General features: G+C 35.2%; 1 protein-coding gene across 2 annotated transcripts in view; it reads left to right on the plus strand.

Annotated features, from left to right (window-relative positions):
• The window catches only part of rnf24 (ring finger protein 24), a 44,452-nt gene extending 25,199 nt beyond the window's left edge, over positions 1-19,253 (plus strand). For both annotated transcript variants that reach the window (XM_066719779.1, XM_066719780.1), the window contains exons 3-6: positions 3,222-3,264; positions 3,712-3,753; positions 12,059-12,138; positions 13,279-19,253. In XM_066719779.1, the coding sequence (XP_066575876.1) occupies positions 3,222-3,264; positions 3,712-3,753; positions 12,059-12,138; positions 13,279-13,420 (307 nt within the window). In that variant the 3' untranslated portion in view covers positions 13,421-19,253. The remainder of the gene's footprint in view (positions 1-3,221; positions 3,265-3,711; positions 3,754-12,058; positions 12,139-13,278) is intronic.
• The last annotated feature ends 689 nt before the right edge of the window (positions 19,254-19,942 follow it).

Consider the following 19,942-nt stretch of genomic DNA (forward strand, 5'->3'; position numbering starts at 1 on the left):
TGAGAAGGCAGCTTTCAACCAAATACAACCTGGCCTCTTGTAAGCTAACCAGCAGGAAATTGGTAAGTTCATTTCAAATGTATTTACTATTGCTCGGTTCATGAAAACAAATGCAATTTTGATTAGATCCTTGAAAGGTGGTCAGATTACCAAGTCATTTATATACAGAAATATACATGTATTGGTTTCTTCTCAAAAGCTTTTAAAGATGCAGTCTCCCTTTTAGTCTGTATAATGCATATATATGCATTAATGTATATAATTGCTTGCAATGTGGCAGATCATTTGACCATTGATCTGATAGCCTAGTCTTACACATCACAAAGTCATACAGTCATTCTGTTTAAGCCTTTTACTGTGGGAAAATTTCTACTGGTCACTGGAGTCAATCAAATGCAGATCTTTAGAGTTACTTATCATGATTTTTGGGGGAGAGTTGGTATGTTTGCAAAGAAAATATTTTTAGGTGTCTCATTGACATGATGCTCAAATTATAATATTTTGCTCAAAAGGAAAGTATTTTCAAGCCAACTAAAAGCTTACTCATTGCTGAATCTAAACAAAACTGTATATTTTTTGTTTAAGTGATTTATGAATTGTTCATCGTGACTTTAATTAATTGAACAGATTGTGTCTTCAGCCATCATGGAGAAACTTTAGGTGCAAAAAACCTGTAAGAGTGGTCCTGACCAGTGGTTAACTTTCTTGCAGAAACAGCTGAATATGACAGAGTGACACAGACTTAAACTTACCTTTTATTTCTAATGACATAGGGAAGTGGACTACTTTATACTCTATAGAAAACCCAGTTAAACATGAATTTTGTGTTGCTATAGAGCAACAGTCATATCTAAGTTTATAGATGTAAAGAAAAATAATTAAATCTTGAGATATAATAACTTAACTCTGTCTGGACAGAAATGGTTTACATATGTGAGCCATTGATGGACAGCTTGAGCTGGAAGTCATGTGTTGTGATGTGAGTCTACCTGTGAATGGCTTTCTGTGTGGAGTGTGCAAAGATAAATGGTGAAGCTTGACAGAAGTCTCGCCTAAGTACCTACACAGGAATTTCCCAGCTGAACTAGGTTATAAAGTATTCCAGACTGTAAAATGCAAATATCCATAATGGATGTATCATTTATTTAACTGTAGTTCTCTTAGCAGAATTTAGTTTTTAGTCCTCTTTTCCAATGATTTTAGGACTAAATTATGAATTGTGTTAATCCATTATTTTCCTTGAATTAGTGGTGGTCTGCTCCAAAATGCTATTCCCTTCCTGGCCATAACACCAAAATGACTTTAAAACCTTTGTTAAAATGTGGAGGTTTTATTTGTCCAACAATCTTCAGTTTCCTAATTTAATGTTCTCAGTCCTAATTTCATTTAAGCTAGCTTTATTTTACTTTTCTTTTCCACAAGGGAGTTGCTGCACCTTTACATGCTGGTCTATTTCAGAATGTCAGTTCTGCTTTGAGGCATTGTTTTCTCCTAGACTGTGCTGCCTGTTTTACAGATTTCTCTCATTGAACTCGGAGAGGTTAAGGTTACTAGTAATGGAGGTAAATCTAACAATATGTTTTATCTTTCTTTTTGTTTAATTTCTTTAATTTCTGTGTTTGTGCTTTAATACACAAACAGCATGGTCCAAACAGTATTCTGGTGTGATATACATTTTGTTTAGTATTTCTCACGTATATATATATTATATATATGTGTGTGTTCTGTCCCTGTTTTGTATTACTCTTGATACCTACTGTATTCATGTTTTATCGTTAAGTAATTCTGATTCGAGTCACGTTTTAATATTTACATGAAGTATACATATTCTCACTCACATTAGGCATTTATCCAGATTCCATTTTAATTGAAACCACACCATTTGGAAGAGAATAAAGACAAACGCAAATGCATTGCATCAACTCCAGTTGATTAACAGACTACAGCATTGTTCGACTGCTGCATAATATTGCTAACAATTCCCCACACACATCTACACCCAAAAGATTATTGCACGCACAAACACAACATAACCCAATGCATAGCAACATCACAGTGTTACAAATATTCTGAGGAATGTTAACTGTTATGTCTTTAACATAGTTGGCTGCTTTCAACTGTCCATGGTAAGTTATTCGGTCACTATTCACCATTATTAGACTTGTCTGCTAACTTTAACTTAATAAAGAACTCTAAGTGGTTAATAATGTTTGTTCTCATTGGGTTACTGGCATTTCTTCACCTCTGATGATGTATTGCTTCACTGAGATCGTGGTAGACTTGTGACGTTCACGTCTACCATTACTTAAAAGCAATGGAGCGCCTTGTTTGTAAGTATTTGGTGTATGAGTTTAGCAAAAACTATTTACTAGTTGGAAGCAGCCAACTATAAGATTGTGTATTACGGTTTTAAGGTAAAGATAGATTTTTAATTGGAATATGAAGTGTTTTTCTATTTCAAAAAAGGAATGTCTTGGCAGTTTGTCAAATGTACAGGATATTTTGTGGAAAAGTAGAACCCTGAACCATGTAGTACTTTAAACTATAGCCCTGATTAAGCTAGTAATTGTTACTAAAATGTATTGTACTTCATGTGGGATATTTAAAGAGAAAATAAGGGACAAACATATGAAAACATTATGTACCTGTTAAGTCCTCTTATTTTTGCGATTATGAATTCCCCATATGGGATAAGCAGTAACCAAAAAGGAAACAAAAACTGACTAAATGATTTTGTTTAGCTACTTATGTTATGTCTAACAACTGTTGGAAGGAAATGACTGTAGTATGCTGCTTGCCATTTTTACAGTGCTTTGGAATCTATTTTAATGTCTTATTTTTGTATTTATTTGTTTACATTAGATTCACGTCTAACTCAAATCAATATTAAAATAAGATATTTTCTTGGTGGTATTGTACTTGTTGAAAGTTTATGGATGACTTGTATGCTCTATTATCTCCCTTAGATTTTTCCAGGTTTTCCATGATAACTCGAAATTATAGCACCTCTCTACATTTGCAAGACTATTGATTTTTATCAGGTTGTATTTATTCCGGTGCATTAATTTTTGAATTGATCCAGAAGGATAGCATTGTTTTCTCTGCAACAAGCTAGTTTTGTTTTGTTTGTTTTTTAAAGAAAAAAATATGCTTACAAATAGTTTGTTTGTCTATGGTTCCCATTTACTAAACCGAAAGATATTCTTCTCTGCATTCTTTAGGCTACGACATCAGGCACACAAGGAGCTCTATGCATACAAACAGGTAAATACAATGCATTTGCTATTCTCTCTCCTTATTTTGACTAAGAAAGAAATGTATTTCAATACTTTAGGAATTGGTTTTCTTCAGTACTTCAGCAATATGTATTTTGCTGTATTGTTCTATGTTTTATAATGCCAAACATTCACAGTCATTCGTTTTAAAATATACAGCCTCTGTTAAACTAAAGGATGGCCTAAGGAAATGGACTTGTTAAAAACCTTAGAGGTCTAATTGCAAAGGCAATGACGTACACTCATTTTGGCAGTACCATCTCTGATTCCTTGTTATATATCTCCATTTTCAATTACAGGTCCAGATTAGTCCTCTTCCAGTAGAAAAAAACAATAGTCTGTGCTCTATCAGGGAAAACATAACTCTGAAAATCTAAATGCTGTCGCAAGTCACTACCATAATATGAAGTTTGACTTATTATGTTCTCCTTTTTAGGTTATTCAGAAGGAAAAAGTAAAGGAACTTAATCTACATGAGGTATGTGTGATGCAGTATTTGTCTAAATCCATACCACAGTTGCAGGATTTTTAAGAGCCAAATTATATTTATATAATGATATATTTTATGCTGAATTTTATATTAAAATCTTAAATATTTCTCGAGATTTTGCATATTGAAAGTTATAAAACATTTATTTTGGCTGCAAAATGTTGCCCTGAATAACAGCCTTTATTTATTTATTCTGTATTGTGCCAATGAATATTGCGTACATTCATTCCTTACCTGTTACAAATGTATTGTGAACAAAGCGACTTTTCATACAGTACTTCAGGGCGGTATCATCTGGCTTTATATTACTGCTGTTTAACAAGCTTGTGCCTCATGATTATATGCAACTTGTTTTTAGCAGTAGACTTTTGAATCACTGTCATATGAACCTGATAGGGAACTGAGGTTATTTCCAGAAGTCAACTCACATGATAGTATTTTAAACTGAGCATCCTTCACAAATCTTGTCTTTCCTTTTAAATGAAGGCTGTTTTGTGTAAACTACATGATGCAGCTTTGTGGGAATGGGGTTACTTTTTCAGTCAATTGATTTATTGATTGTTGCTATGGTTCTTTTAGCTTTAGATTAAAGGAGATGTGGGAGGTGAAAACATGTACATTAAAAGAAGCATTGGGACAACAGACAAATAAATAGAAAAGACAACTGGTCAAAGTGTTTTCATGACTGCTGTAATTATTAGTGTAACATCAAAGTCCTTTCATTGACATACTAATTACATTTCTATATGGCATTAATGGTAGGTGATTGATATGCACCCTTGTTAATTATTTTATTACTCACCTAGAAAAATAAATGTTAATTTACAATCTAAATCAGGTTTGTCATGTCTAGTGCACATATTTTTAAAGTGAAATGAAAATTATAATGCAATTGCCATCTGCGTCATTCCAGAATATAAGAGAGCTAAAGTCACAGTCAGTCTGTTATTTCCGGAGGTCGTCTTTGACCCATTTTGATATGATTTGACAGGTGGGATAAATGTTTCTTCAATTCCTCTCCTGAGTAGTTATTTGACAGACAGTTATTTGGCAGTTATTAGCTTCTGCCTGGGACTTTGGATGTTTGGACTCTGGGTGTTTTTGACACATCGATGCTAATGAAATATTCTAGGTGGCAGGAGTTTGCCAAGCCATCCAACACCTATATCTGAATATATTTACGGCAATCTTGGAATGTTATGCGGAATATTGGGGTATTTTTAAACCCCAGTAAACCTTAACCTTCTGTTGACAAAATGTGTTTTGTGCACCTGCATACTGTGAATATTACTGTAATTGTGTTCTACTGGCTGTTTTTATCCTATGAGTCAAATCCCACTGTAGAAGAGGCAAACATTTCCTGTCTGTTCCTTAAGCATAGACCCCACAGCACTATTTGTAAAGACAGGCTGCATGTTCATCCATTGTTCCTTATCAGAAATCCCATTAGGAGTCGAAGAAACATGAGCCTGATTCAAATGAACCCCACAGAGTGTTTCCTGAGTGGTTATGTAATGTTATACATTATATTTTGGGGGGTCTAAACACGCAATCAGAATTAAAGTGCATGTTTAGATGGAATATGTAAGAGAGCTGGGTTAATTTGAGTCCCAGCAATAAATTGTAGGAGTAGTAAAGTTGTCTGAGAAGGCAGGAAAAACCTCCAGAGCCAGCCACAACAATTTCTCTCTTGTTAGTGACAATATGCGAGAATCATTGCAGATCAATTGATCTAAACAGCATCGCAGTTTTGTATCACTCCAGTAAGAATTTGTTATTTTTTTGTGTGAGGGATATCAATCATGCAGAAAGGCTACCACTTTGACCAGTATAGGAGTCAAGGACTGGTGTGAATTGGCATGTTCATATGCGGCTCCCTGTTTTATCAGTACAGCTCAGTTGGACTTCTTTCCCCCCGCGCTTCCTGTGGTTCATTGGAAGGCAGATGATGAGTTGTTGGATTGGTTGCTGTCCTAAATGCTTGATTTGAGTGGCAGTCAGTTACATGAACTCGAGACTGTAATATGGATATCTGTCTGTAATGTTCTTACTGGAGATGTGGAAATCTCTTCCAGTAGATCACATGATTTTCTAGACATAAATATCTCTGCACTAGTGCAAGGAAATGGGTGTGTCAGGACTTACTCCCCACTCCCATATTTAGGACTGAAATTGTGTGCTTGGTTAATGTGATGATAATGTTGATGTATTAATGCTCAAAATGTTTTGACTAGTTGAAAGTTGTGTGCTGGGAAGGGTACACAAATGACACAACACTGTGGAAAGAAATTAAGGAAATGTATTTACCTTGCAACAGGTATTTTAATGTATTTTTGTTATTATTGTTACTTACTTATCTTACTTATTATTATTATTATTATTATTATTATTATTATTATTATTATTATTATCTATGTTCTGACTGTCTGCAGTCTAGCCATAGCATGAATATAAATATGTACAGTAACTGCATGTCATGTTTATATGGTGGGTAAAATATGAATGATAAGGAACGTACTTGTTGGAATTTTAGGACCATCAGAATGGCATATAGTATTCACTTTTATAATACACCAATTGTCAATTATGCTTTTGAATTTAGTTCTTGATGTACTTTGAACTTCTGTTTTTGACAGTTGGAAAAGAGGCAACATTGCATGTTTTGTCTACTGCAAGTACAGACTACAACATTATCCTCCCAAATGCTAGGATTTGAAGTGTCATGTGTCCTGTTGTTTTTTTTATATCTACAGTACCTCAGTTCAACTTTATGGGGGGAAATCCTGTTATTTATTGTTGTTTAGGTATGGTTAGGCACAATTATATTTATATTTCAGTATGATATTTTGGGTGTGATTAGTTGCAAATGACTAGAGATACTCATAAATATGGACAATGGTCAATTCAAACTTGTGTATAGGAGTAAAAGCTTCTGACATCTGAACATAACTTGAGATATTTGCACATAAACTAGAAAAACTGTCCCCATCTTAAACCAGTTAAAACCTAAAGTACTAGAAGTTTAAAATATTAAATGCTTAAAGGGACACTTGTATGGTAACACAAGAATATTTACATAAGTAAATTCAATTCAATTAATTTAATTAAATGGTAAAAATTGACTAACATCTGCAATACATAAAATGTATACAGTGGCAATAAGAAGTATTTACCCTCCTTTCGACTTTTTCATATTGTGTTGTGTTCAGTTTCCAAAAGCCCTAATGCTAGGCTCACACTACACAACTCTTTCAATCCAAACACACTTAACGACCGGCTTTCACCAAATTTGTCTTTTGCGTTGTAAAAGAATGCACACTACTTGATAGTTTAAGGACGGGGCAAACACTTAATGACTGATCTGAAATCCTTTATCGTGGGGATCTCTGAAAAAATCCCTAAAACTCACAGAAACACGCGTGATCCATCCAGAGAAAAAGTAAATAAACATGGACCTGGACACTCACAACCTTGCCGCCCTTGTTTGTGCGTTTGTCTGTGTGGACAAACAAAAGCAAAGCGAAAAGAGGATGTGGGTGAAGTCATGGCTGGGGAGGTGAGGGCAAACTGGATTGTAGCCTATACCTTCTGCTTCAAGTGCTAGAGAGGAACAACAGTGTCAGGCTATATCCATCCCAGAGTATGATCATCGCATTGTAGGTATTGATATTTTGTGCAGACCTGGGTCAATTACAAATACTAATTGGTATTTGTGTTTGAAAATATTATTTTCCCTGTTTTAGAGAATTTTTTAATAACCTGCCCCAAAACAACCTTTGTTATTTTAAGTATTTGAATAAATACTTCAAATTCTCAAAAAAATCTAATACTCCTGTTATGTTTATTCTTCCTGTTTTTTTTTTTGTTTTTTTTTCAGTCAACTCAACTCCCATTGGTTTCAGAATGTGTCGCTGATGATCTCACCCTACATGACCCGTGCCAATTCTAGTTGTAAATATTAAACCTGTTTAATATTATCGTAGCAGCATCGCGGTCCCTTTCACACTAAATATTCATCAGTAACGTGCACAATGCTTGTCATCAAGATAAGTGCAGATTTGTCGCATGGATAAATTGGGCTAAAATCAGGCACAAATGTGTGTAGTGTGAGCCTAGCTTAAGACTTGGATGGAGATTTTCCTTTTACCAGGACAATGACCCCAAGCACACAGCCAAAGCGACACTGGAGTGGCTAGAATATGAAAAAGCAAATGTTCTAGAGTGGCCCAGTCAAAGCCTGGACTTGAATCCGATTGAGAATCTGTCTCAAGACTTGAAGATTGCTGTCCACCAACGATCCCCATCCAACTTGAGAGCTTGAACAATTTTGCCAAGACAAATCGGTGAATATTGCGCAATCCAGAACCTGGTAGAGTTGCACCAAAAGACTTACAGCTGTAATTTCTGCCAAAGGTGATTATACCTTGTATTGACTCAGGGGGGAATCAATACTTCTGTAATCAATCTTTTCCCCCCTATTAACTGTTGTTTCACAGTAACAAAATTATCTTGACTCTTCAGAGGGTTGAGTAGGTTATGTAAATCAAAGGCAAAACAAATCTATTGAAATCCATCAAAAATGTCAGGTTGTAACACAATGTTAAGTCCAAGGGGAGTGAATACTTCCAATAGCCACTGTATGTTTAATTCAATGGCTGTCTGCATTACACTCTAAACCTTACAGCAGACAATACAGTAGTCAACAATGGGCCTCACATTCATATCTGACAGCAGCCTAGCCACCTCACATCCAGCCAACATTTCAAGGTCAGCACTTTCTCCTTTTGTCCCTCATGCATCTCTTTGTGTCTGGCTTTGAATAACTGCCTCCCAGTTGCCTCCTACCGGGTAGTCAAATTCAAGCACAATAACAGTTTAGTGTAGTGAATTATTTATTGTGGTTATTAATATTTTCTTTTTTTTTTACTTGCATTTATGATGCAAAATAGGCCTTCTGTCTTGTATGGCATTTTAAACCAGTGATTTATAAATATATATATATTAAAGCAAGCATGACTGACCAATACTACAGAATATTCAAATCTTGTGAATATGGTTTATATACAAATGGGTTAAATGGGTCATGCTCCTCTCACTGACATCCTACTAATTTGGTGATTATGTAATGTAGCTAAAAGTGTCTGCAAAAGAGGCTTCCCAAGAGCTCCTAACATGTGTTGTAGACATTTGACATTAACATAGCTCTCCAAAATTCTGTGGATCACATTAATATAATCAAACGTCTGCCTGCATTAGATGTCCATTTGCCCCTCATGAAACACACACAGACATTAGTAGAGGGTTAGTGAAGTTGTGTATTTGCACCTATCTCTACTAATTTTGATCTCATTGCCCTTTGCTTTTAGGTGCTTTAATGCCTTAATCCCTTGTGGGATTATGAAATACGTATTGATTTTGAATGCATTTTTTCTTTATTTAATTGAAACATTTCTACATGTACATCAAGTTCAATGATGCATCCTATTTAAATTTGTGTTCCAATTGCATTTACTCAAACCTGCCCCATTTACCATAAATGCTTTGCTTCTGGGAACAGTACTGTAATGGAATGGAGGTAGGCAGGGGGAGGATTTTGTACTTAAGCTTGTACTTGTTAATATTGACATACTTTGTGTTTAGCGTACCACTGCCATTTATTATTTGTATTTATTTATGTCTTAGCTGATGCCCTTGTCCAGGGAGACTTACAAAATAAGAGCAATTTAGCGCCTATGCTTTCAGTTGCCAAGTCATACGGTATACCGAAACATTTTATACTTTTTCTATACTGAAAACAAAAACTGTTCAATACTAGATTTTTTGTTACGTTCGCTACTTCTGTCAAATGTCTCACGTTGTCATGAGTGAGGGAATCAAGTCAGTTTAGTACTTTTTTTTCCAGGCACTTAATTTTCTCTATGTATAGTATTAATATTGTAGACATTTAGTGTATAGCATTTCTACAAGCATTTAAGTATAGACTATAATAATAACTGTGCTTTTTGACAAAAACATTTATTGTTGATGGTAACATTTACTAGATAGATCTATAGAAAGCTTTTTCCCCAGAACATCAAAGCAATAAACACACCCACGGAACAAGTGCTTATGATAATAACTGTGCTCATGTGTATTTGAATGATTGCTGTAAACAAGATACAGAAAAAAATAAACATTGATTACAATTCAATTAGAAAGATAGATTGATAGAATAAACTTTTTCAGAATCGCACAGCAATAAAAATACCACTAGAGCAACCGCAAGCAAAAGAGAAAGATGCATGGATTCCTACACGGGGCGGAGTGTGCACTTGCACAAAGAAAAGCAAAAGCACGAAACAAAAACAAAAGCTTCTGAAGTGAGGTCTTTGTTTAACCCTAACAAAACCAAAATAAAAACCTGTCCACTCCAAATTATTTACAAAATGTTATTTCGATTGGGCAGGGGGAGGAATGAGTGACCGTTTTCAGTAATGCTTCAGCATTTGAAATTCCTTAGCATGGAATTTAAAATATTTACTTTTTAATCCAGCAGTGCTGCACATTTAGATGCAACTGTTTTTAAAGAAGGTGGGCAAATCTCTCAAAATGAAAACTGTTTTTGTCACCCATTATACCAACACCTCCGCTGTCTGGCAACCGCCAACTTCCCCAAGGAAAACAAACCGACATATAAGCATTGTAGCTTACCTCGTTTAAGTAAATACTGAACCAACATCCCTGCTACAGGCTCGGTTATTCTCTACATCTAACACCATGGTCAAAATTTCAAGGACTGAAAACTTTGACTGATGGTGCATAATAATTCATTTTTATATTAAATATTGTTTTTGTCCAGTTGGAGTCAGACATGGCATCATAAGTTAATTCTCATTTGGAATTTTTCTGCAAACACAGATCCCTATGAAAAAATCTGCAATCGGACTCTCTCATGTATTTTGCCATTGCAAATCGGTTTTCCATATGCTACCATGCATTTGGAATTAACTAATAAAGTTTTTCACTAATAAAGGTGTTCATGCAACTACATGACTCTGTGTACACCTGTTTGTTTTTTTATTATATATGTCCAGCAACTATATACAAAATATTCAATCTAAACTAAATGTCATATGCACAAATTAGTTTAACTGCTTGGTTGGCCTTTGTTCAGTTTATTTTGTATTTTATTTCCTAGAGCAATACTTTGGGACTATGACTGGTCCATCTAGAACTGAATGTTGCCAGTTGATCTGGACTGGTTTTACAAAATAAATTAAGCCAACACGCAAAATTCTCATTGCACACACCCGTGACAGAGCGAGGATGCCAGGCATTGTGATTTTATTTCCATTTAAGAAGCCAGATGTTTCAGCGTTAACAGGGAGTTTGCTGTCAGACAGCCTAGAGACATTGGAATTTACTTTTGCGTCTGCTGCAGCAGCAGACCCAGTTTATTACACGTCAAAATGTAATTTAAAGCAATATCTGCTGCTCTGTGGAGGCTTAGAAACTGCTCTGGCCAAATAGTCTTCAGTGATTAAAGTAGTGAAGTTTGTTTTACAGGTACTGAGCAGATTAATCAAAAGCCTTACACACTGGCAAGAATTTTAAGGTCTAGTTTCACATTTGGGAGAATCAATGGTTCGGTTCCAGTTGTTAAATGTTGAATCCCAATCATACTTGTGAATCTGAATTTTTCACATTTAGATTTAGTATAGGCCCTGGAGTGTGTGATTTTTTTTTATTATTTTATTATTAATTTTTTTCACCTATACTTTTTGAGGTTTGAGTGTAGCAGACTTTTAGACACAAAAAATAAGTAAATGCAATTAACATTTTCAAGTAACATCATTTAAATTGTATTCATTTTAATTAACTAATCATTTTATATGATAGTTTGCTGAGCTTCCTTTAAATTAGTGATACTCTATCAGTGGAGAATACACTGATTCACATTGGATTCATGGATGGCATTGCGTTTTGTATCTTGTTTTATGTTTGACTTAAAAACATTTACCGTGTTTGAGATGCTGGGTTTGTTTCTTGTTTTTCCATCATGTAAAACCATTTACTATAAAAAAAAAAAAAAAAAAAAAAACAATCAGCATCACTTACAGTTTCCTGTCTTTGTTTCACCTACTGACTTTTGATTTATGTTCTCACACGCTCTCTCATCAGTATACCACACAATCTACACTTTGCCCCTCAGTATATTTTCACGGAAAGTGTTTTTGTTGTATTTTATATTATTAGATTATTACAATACAGAAAGCTAAAGAATCAATTCAACTTCTGCAATTCTCTTCCCCAGATTTGTGCAGTTTGCTTGGAGGAGTTCAAGCAGAAGGATGAGCTGGGGATATGTCCATGCAAACATGCCTTTCACAGAAAGTAAGTATGAACAAGGAAAAAAGTAACGAAGCATTTGTAGAAGCCTCCTGTAAGGACTAGAACGGCATAATCTGTAATTAGCTCCAGGTGTAGGCTTATATTAATGAGCAGTAAATTATAGACTACCTGTTGTTTCCACTCTGCCTTCCAGAATGATGTAGTCCGTCTGCAGTGTTATGTGCTCTTTGTTTAGTTATGTTTTTGGGATTGTTATTTAATGAAAAATAAGTTAAAATTATTTGTACCAGTAAAAAGGAATACATGTTTTGTTTAAATGTTCTACTGGAGAATAAGCCCTGTATTGGAAAGAGTGACAAGAAATTATGCAGATCCCCTAAAAAGGAGAATATTTCCTAACACTTTACTTTCTTGCTCTACATCTCTGTAGTTCTGTAAAATAATATATTAAACACTTATTTGTTGTTACTTTTCAGGTTTTTTTTGTGCTAGTTGTCCTCTTTTTTTTTCAGTATCCCCATTTGCAGCATCAGTTTGAATTAAGTAGCAGTCTGCCCCCCCACCCCATAGGAGAAAAAAAAGAGACAACCCATATGCTGTAGGCTGACGAGGTGTCTGAAGGGTTAACGCTGTCCTGACGTGGATTACCCTCTCCCTGCCCCTTGCTGTCCTTCCAGTCCAGCTCTAGCATGGGCTGTATTAGTAAAAAAACGAAGTAATCATTCCCACATTTACATATAAATTGGATCTGTGGCTCTGCTCCCACGTCATGCGCTGCTCTAACTCTTGAAACAGTGAAGCCCTTGATAAAATGAGTGTCTCAAGTGGCAACAGTCCAGCTGAATCCCCTTGGCCTAAACCCAGTGTTTTCAAGATCGGTTTATAACCCGGGTGCTCCACCACAGATCTGTGTGTATGAAGTTATCGGATGTAGGAGTATTACCACCTTTCTCTGTATTTCTTTTGGTTTGAGGTTTGAGTTTTCAGTTTACATGTATGTGTATATATTGACATTTATAAAGGAATTCCACATCTCCCCTATGGGAAATCCAAATTTTAACTAGCATTCGTAGTATAATTTGTACTGATTGATGTGAATGACAGATGTTTGGTTGTGTGCACATCAAGTGATAATGTGAATTTGCATTATCAGATGCCCTAATGTTGTCTCCCTCCTCTCAGGTGCCTCATTAAGTGGCTGGAGGTGCGGAAGGTGTGCCCACTTTGCAACATGCCCGTCCTGCAGCTGGCACAGCAGCAGAGCAACACAGAGACCCAGGGACCTTCCCAGCAGCCCTTGCCTGGGGTGGAGAACCTGGTGTAGCAGCTTTTGCAGACACTGCCTTACCTAGCAAGAAAATAAATACACACACACATATATATGAGACTGAAAGACCTGGTTATACTATGCAGAGACCCACAACATGTGAATCTGCTGCTTTTTTTCCTGCCTTGGTGGATTCACAAAGGATTTTTTTTTTTTGTATTAATCTTATTTGACCATTTTTGTTTTTTGAGGACAATGAAGAATAATCCTGTTTCTCACTGGGCAGGTCATGGTCATTCTGACTGTTTCACAACCAAAGCACTTTTCTTGGGACACCAGCGCAAAAAAAGGAAAAGAAAAGAACAGTTGCATTTTATTTTTTAAGAAACAAACTTTTTTTTTTTTTTTTTTTAACAAGCACTTTATAAGAACTCAACCCTAATTACTTGTGAAGCTAGTAGCAAGGTCAAACTTTTTGTATTATTATTATTATTATTATTATTATTATTATTATTATTATTATTACTTTTTTATTTTATTAATTTGAAAGTGTACAGAGCCACATTGGTTTCATTTTAAATAGAAGGGATTACAAAAAAAGGGACAAATTATTTTGCTGGCTGAAATATAGACATGAACTGGGAAACTGATACCACACTATTGACAAAGAAACCACAAAGATTTGTGAGTTTTTCTTTGAATAGAGGAATTTGCAGATTTCAATTTCATTACATTCTGAATTTTTGCCTTTACTCTCCAGATAAAAAAGAGTGTGCACATGTAGGGTGTGCACTCCTCAGTCAGCTATCTGTAAGACATAGCATGTAAGTCTTTTTCATTCCTCAAAAAGCTGTACAAACATTTGTGGTTTCTTCCAAACCCTGTGAAAACTTAAAGTTCCATTTCAGGTATTTTTTCTCTTTGGCTTTTAAATCGAGAACAAACAGAAGAATAAAGTGTTTTTTCCGTAATTAAACTTTACCCAGCATCCTAAACCTCATTGGTTGGAGAAATACATTGGTTTAAATATGGAAAACAAATACAACAAGATGCTGTCTGAATAAGTTCAGAACGTTCTGTTTTGTCACAGGATTCTTATTTAGACCACAGCCAATTATTTACATTTCTTCAGATTAAGATTTTCTTTAAGGAGCATGGAAACCCTATACCCCGGGAAGAAGGAGATATGACAGGATTGTATAACAATCAGCCAATCAGAAGGGTTACATGATTTATGTTGTTCGCAAAGAACACCCCAGGGATTTAAAAGGAAATTAGTTAGCGTTTTGCAGCACAAACTAACATGAAAACCTGAGCGGAAGAGTGTTTTTATTGTATTTAATACCTTTAGATAAGAAATTGCCTCAGTATCATGTGACTTTTAAGGAGATCAATTTATATTAGTTTCATTATTGGAGGAAGGCAGTATGACACGTTTAGCTAAGACTTTTGATGTTGTTTTAGGGATCTTTAATTCTTAGCCACATTTATTGGGGGGAATTTTCAGTCATTTTTCTATAATCCCCCAAAAAATTACCAGACGTCCGTTTCTTGTTGTGAAGTATTAAGGGGAAGTAGGTTGTGCTAACCTCAACTACCACATATCAGATGACTTTCCCTAAGGGCACATTTGAAATACTCCAGATAAGTCAAAGTCTGTGAAATTGGTTTCTAAAAAGACTTGTATGGCCCTGGAGATTTAAGCCACTAAAACCCTCCCTTTCTGAAATGTTAAAAAAAAGAAATGCCCAGATTGCAACAATCACAGATTTTTTTTTAAGCCTAGATAAATAATGAGAATAACCTGCTGATTTGTAGACTAAACACATCACTGAATTCTAAACTGAACACAATTTGGAGAAATCAAATCTCAAATATATGATATGGAGCTTCAAGACAGGGTGTTTCCCACTGTTCTCAACTTGTGACACTATGCAAAGAGATGTATTTATTTGTCTTTTTTAATTTTTTTTGTAGTAGTAGTAGTAGTAGTAGTATCACATTTCCTGCCCGAGACTGGCTTCTTTTTTGTTTTCATCACTGTGGCGATCTACAAAAGGCCATGCTGCTTTAGAAGACCATTGCTTTTAAGTTTTCCATTCACCAGAAAGGGTACGATTTCTGTACATCAGATGGTAATGGATTCACCTTTAGGAACACCCAACAAAGAATTGCTGAACCAGTGTAAAGAACCAGTCAGCAGGGGTACAGAAAGCAAGCTGGGGAGGAACATGATCCAGGCTTGAATTTGCATAGGCAAGATTATCCTTCAGGATTTATTGCTCCTGATATTGTGCATCCAAAACACTAATAAGGCCGTTCCATATTCTGATATAACATTCACCATCATCAATTGCTGCTCAGCAAATCAATTCCTCCTTCATTCAGCTGCAAGTGCATTGAGAGACATTACCCGTCATTCAATTTATGTCATACTGACTCCTGGTGTCTGTTTTCCATCCACCCCATAGATCCATATGACAGTTTGAACCAGAGTTAAAGTTGTTAGCCAGCTAATGTATAGCTTTGTAAGTGTTACATTTTGCAGCAGTCAGCAAGTTGGGCTGAAGCGGCTGTTTCACAGAGAATAGGGGCTTTTACCAATTACTCTGGCGTTTTCCCTTTTCTTTTGTTTCTGTTTTTTTTGTGCATTTCCTTTTGTAATTGCACTACACATAGCATGCTCACTCATGGGGAAATGCTATGTGTTCTTTTTGGTGCAACACAGGCTGTGTGTAAATAAAATGCACAGGGTGTGTGGCAGATTAATAGTAACTCCAATTAATCAGGCCTCAGTTAAAGAACACAAGCACCTTGATCCAGGAAGGTAACATGATTTGCTGTCAGACAGTAATGAACCAGTAATTTAACAAACTCATGATTTGTCATCTTTTACAGATGCCCCATTTTGTTTTATTTTGTTTCTAAAAGTTCCCACATATTATTATTATTATTATTATTATTATTATTATTATTATTATTATTATTATTATTATTATTATATGTCTTAGCAGATTCCCTTATCCAGAATATAATCGCAATACAAAGTACACAAATACAGTGCAGTTCAAGGCATAAAACATATTACGTATTCCAATTTGCATAATACAGTGCAATTCAAAGCATAATGCATTTTAGAAGTTTAAAATTCATTCAGGACCCAGCTAGAGGTTTTCTAATAGTCCCTGCTATATGGAATTCAAATCATGTAAGAGTTCTCCCTTTGAGAAATTTAAAAGCCTGGTCTATGAATGCAGTTTGGTACCTTTTACTATGTTGTTAATCCCTTAACATGGGAATCAGAGGTATGTGCCTTTTTGTGGCAAAGTCCTTTCATTACTGAATATATAAGTGCATTTTGGAAGATTGACTGATGTTTCCGCAGTTGGTTTCCAAAAATGTTTTACTCGGCAATAGCATTTGCTTAGTACAGTGTTCATGGATAATTTTTTATTTATCCCTGTGGGTTCTCTGTTAGTATTAATACTTTTTGGCTCGGTTTATCCATCCTCTCCTGACTGTCAGTCTGTCAGACATCTTTAATATCACTGCATTGTTAACGGCAGTCTCCCGACTTGCTCTCACTAAAAATACACATGGAGCAGTTAACAAAGCATCATATTAATGAAAGATAGTCACTGTCCACTTGAATAGAGTGAGTTACGGTCAAGATTGTGAATTGTGAGTCTTGTTTGAAAAGAAAACAATAGTGTATATATAATATTATGCTATTGTTTTTGTTTTTTATTTGTTTGTAATGTGTATTTGTGTAGAGGGCCTGAATGAGACTGGGTTTTAAATGATATCTGTGGACAGGTTGCTTTAAGAGCCACTGGTTACTAAATAATGATTTTGGTTGGCGGGGGGTACGGGAGTATTGGATAATGTGAACACACTTACTGGGCAATCACTAGCTTGTATCATATCTGATATAATTGTAAAATGCCATTTCTTTTTAAAATGAGAGGTGGACTTACAATTTCAGACATTACTTAAATGGGAATGCGTCTAATGGACAATAAGCAAACAACTCGTTGCATAGCACTTAAAATGACAAGTGACGAGTCAGTAGCACTTTAGTGATATGTAGCTACAATATCCCCTTTGATTTAAATGTATTGATCTATTGAATTCCTCTGTGCAGTTTAAATGTGCTATCACAAGGCAGGCACTGTTAAAAGACTGGGGTTCCTCTCTTTATTTCAAGATGGGGCACCTCCCAAATGCCTTATAATATACTTTATTTGATTTTTATCCCTCCAAGACTTCGTCTGCTAAACCTGTATACGAGATGTAGGTCCCTACTGCCCTTATGACCACTTTAATAAGGGTTACATACATATTTCAGCTCTCAAGGGGATTACAGCATAGACTCAGCGCCAGGATGAAGAAAGATGCTGTTAATATGCTCAGAATATTTGAACACTAGAGTCCAGCATTGAATAAAACTGTGTAATATAAGTTTGCAGATAAAATACTACAAAAGAGATTCCCTTCCAACTTTTCAGTGTTTTCTTCAAGGTGTTAACTCTCGATTTTCCTGTCCAGGGGTCTAAATATAAAGTGGTGGAGTATGGGGTTGGGTTATTGGCTTGCTTAAGAATTCTTCATGTAAATATACATTTTTACATTATATTACCTGGGATAATGCGACACTTTTACCCTTTACCATCAATTCCGTATTCAGTGTTAGATCCTCTTCCATGAGGATCAATGTTCAAACCAGCCATTTTAATCTAGAATGATATAATACAGATTTTCCTTGTGCTTCTGTGGTTATTTCTACTATGGACAACTAAAGTTAACCATTGCTATTTGAGAAGGCTGAATCAGCCCTTTTAAGAACAAAGATTTTAGTTTAAATTTTGTCTTCAGGAAAAGCGGTTCCTCGGAGAGTGGCAATAACTGAACTGGTATATAAAATGTATGTGGGTACCATTTTTAGATATTAATTTGAAATATGTCTTAAAACTCAGTGTTTGGAAGGGGAGTGGGTGTAATGATCTCTTTTAATGAAGCTGGGACATGGGCTTCATGAACATGTATGGCTGACATTTAGTTTTTTAGTCCTGACAGTGAACAAAGCATTTACCAGCTGGATAGAAACTCTCAACTGTCTTTTGAAGGATTCACAGCACTTTTTTGTGGTTGTTGCAGTTCAAATTGTAGGAGGAAACTTATTTGGTTCCCTTTCAAATGTGAAGAGCTCATTTGTAATATTTAATTTAAATTGGTTTAAACCATTTCTATAGGTGCATTGGAAGTTGCCAAGTTCCTTCAAGTCATTAAAAGAAACGCACAGATCATTGAAGTTGTTTTTAATAACTTTTAATAATAAAGAATTTAATATGTTTGAGTTGCTGCTCCACTGACTGCTGCTCATGTATATTTTGAGCTTCCCCTCCCCCACACCCTGTCACCATCAGCAATAGACAGTGTTTGACTGATTAGAGGCACAAGGAACTTCTTATTCAGTATTATGCTGTACAAACATTTCTCAGTGTCAGCCCCCCCATTTGAGACTTGAAAACGTCTTTTATAACTGGATGGTTTCACCAATCAAAATGTAACTAAAAGACTGTCTTCAAATGACCCAATGACTGAGTCTCTGGACATTTTCTTTAGACACTTTGTTAACACTGATAATGTTTATGGAGCATAGTAACTCAGTTTCATAGACATGTTTATAAACTAAGAATTCTGCAGCAGAATATTTTTGGAGACATTTGCTGTATTTGTAAGCTCTATTTTTGTATATTTAATTGCTATTTTGAAACTGAGATGCATTTTTTCTTTTTTTTGTTGCTAATTTCATGTTTTATTCATTTAAATGAAAAAGTGTTGCATGTGATTTGACTTGAATTGTAAATAATAAAAAATATAAAGTTTTGGAGATCGTTTATTATTTTTCATTTCGATTGTCAGTGAAAGCACCTCTGAGTGTGTGGGTGTTTCAGGTTTTATTAGTCTTTACTATATTTATACACCTGTATACCCGTATTCATAAAGCATCTGAGAGTGATACATCGGTCCTAAGTTTCTGAAATATCTGAGATTGATGTCAATTTGCTCCTACTTTTACTCTTAGGAGTGAAATCTATTCATAAAGATTCTTTAGAATCAAAAGTACTCCTAACATCCTAAGATGTTTAATGTATATTTTATGATTGTGATTATGGATGTGAAATTAATCTAGCATTTTAATTCCATGTAGCACCTTAATGTCCTAGTAATGAAGGAATGAAGGGGAAATACGTATTTTGAGTCAAATTATAAACAAATAAATGTTAGCATAATCGTATAGTTGTATTTTCGCTTCTGCTTGTCTACATGTGATTTCGTTGGCGTTTTTTTTCTCCAAAATGAAAATAAGTTACAGTGAGCCATATTCTAACCTAAACTGTTGTGAAAATATGCTAAAAGTTATTCCTAGGATTGAAAACTACTCCCAGGTAAATGTAGGTGTAAGAGACATTATGACAAATGTCTACCTCCTACTCTGAGCGAGGAGTAATTTTACTCCTGAACTAACTTTTAATGATTCCTAGGAGATGTTTTATGCATATGGGCCCTGAAACC

This window comes from Amia ocellicauda, chromosome 13 (genome assembly GCF_036373705.1).
Source record: "Amia ocellicauda isolate fAmiCal2 chromosome 13, fAmiCal2.hap1, whole genome shotgun sequence".
Lineage (NCBI taxonomy): Eukaryota > Metazoa > Chordata > Actinopteri > Amiiformes > Amiidae > Amia > Amia ocellicauda.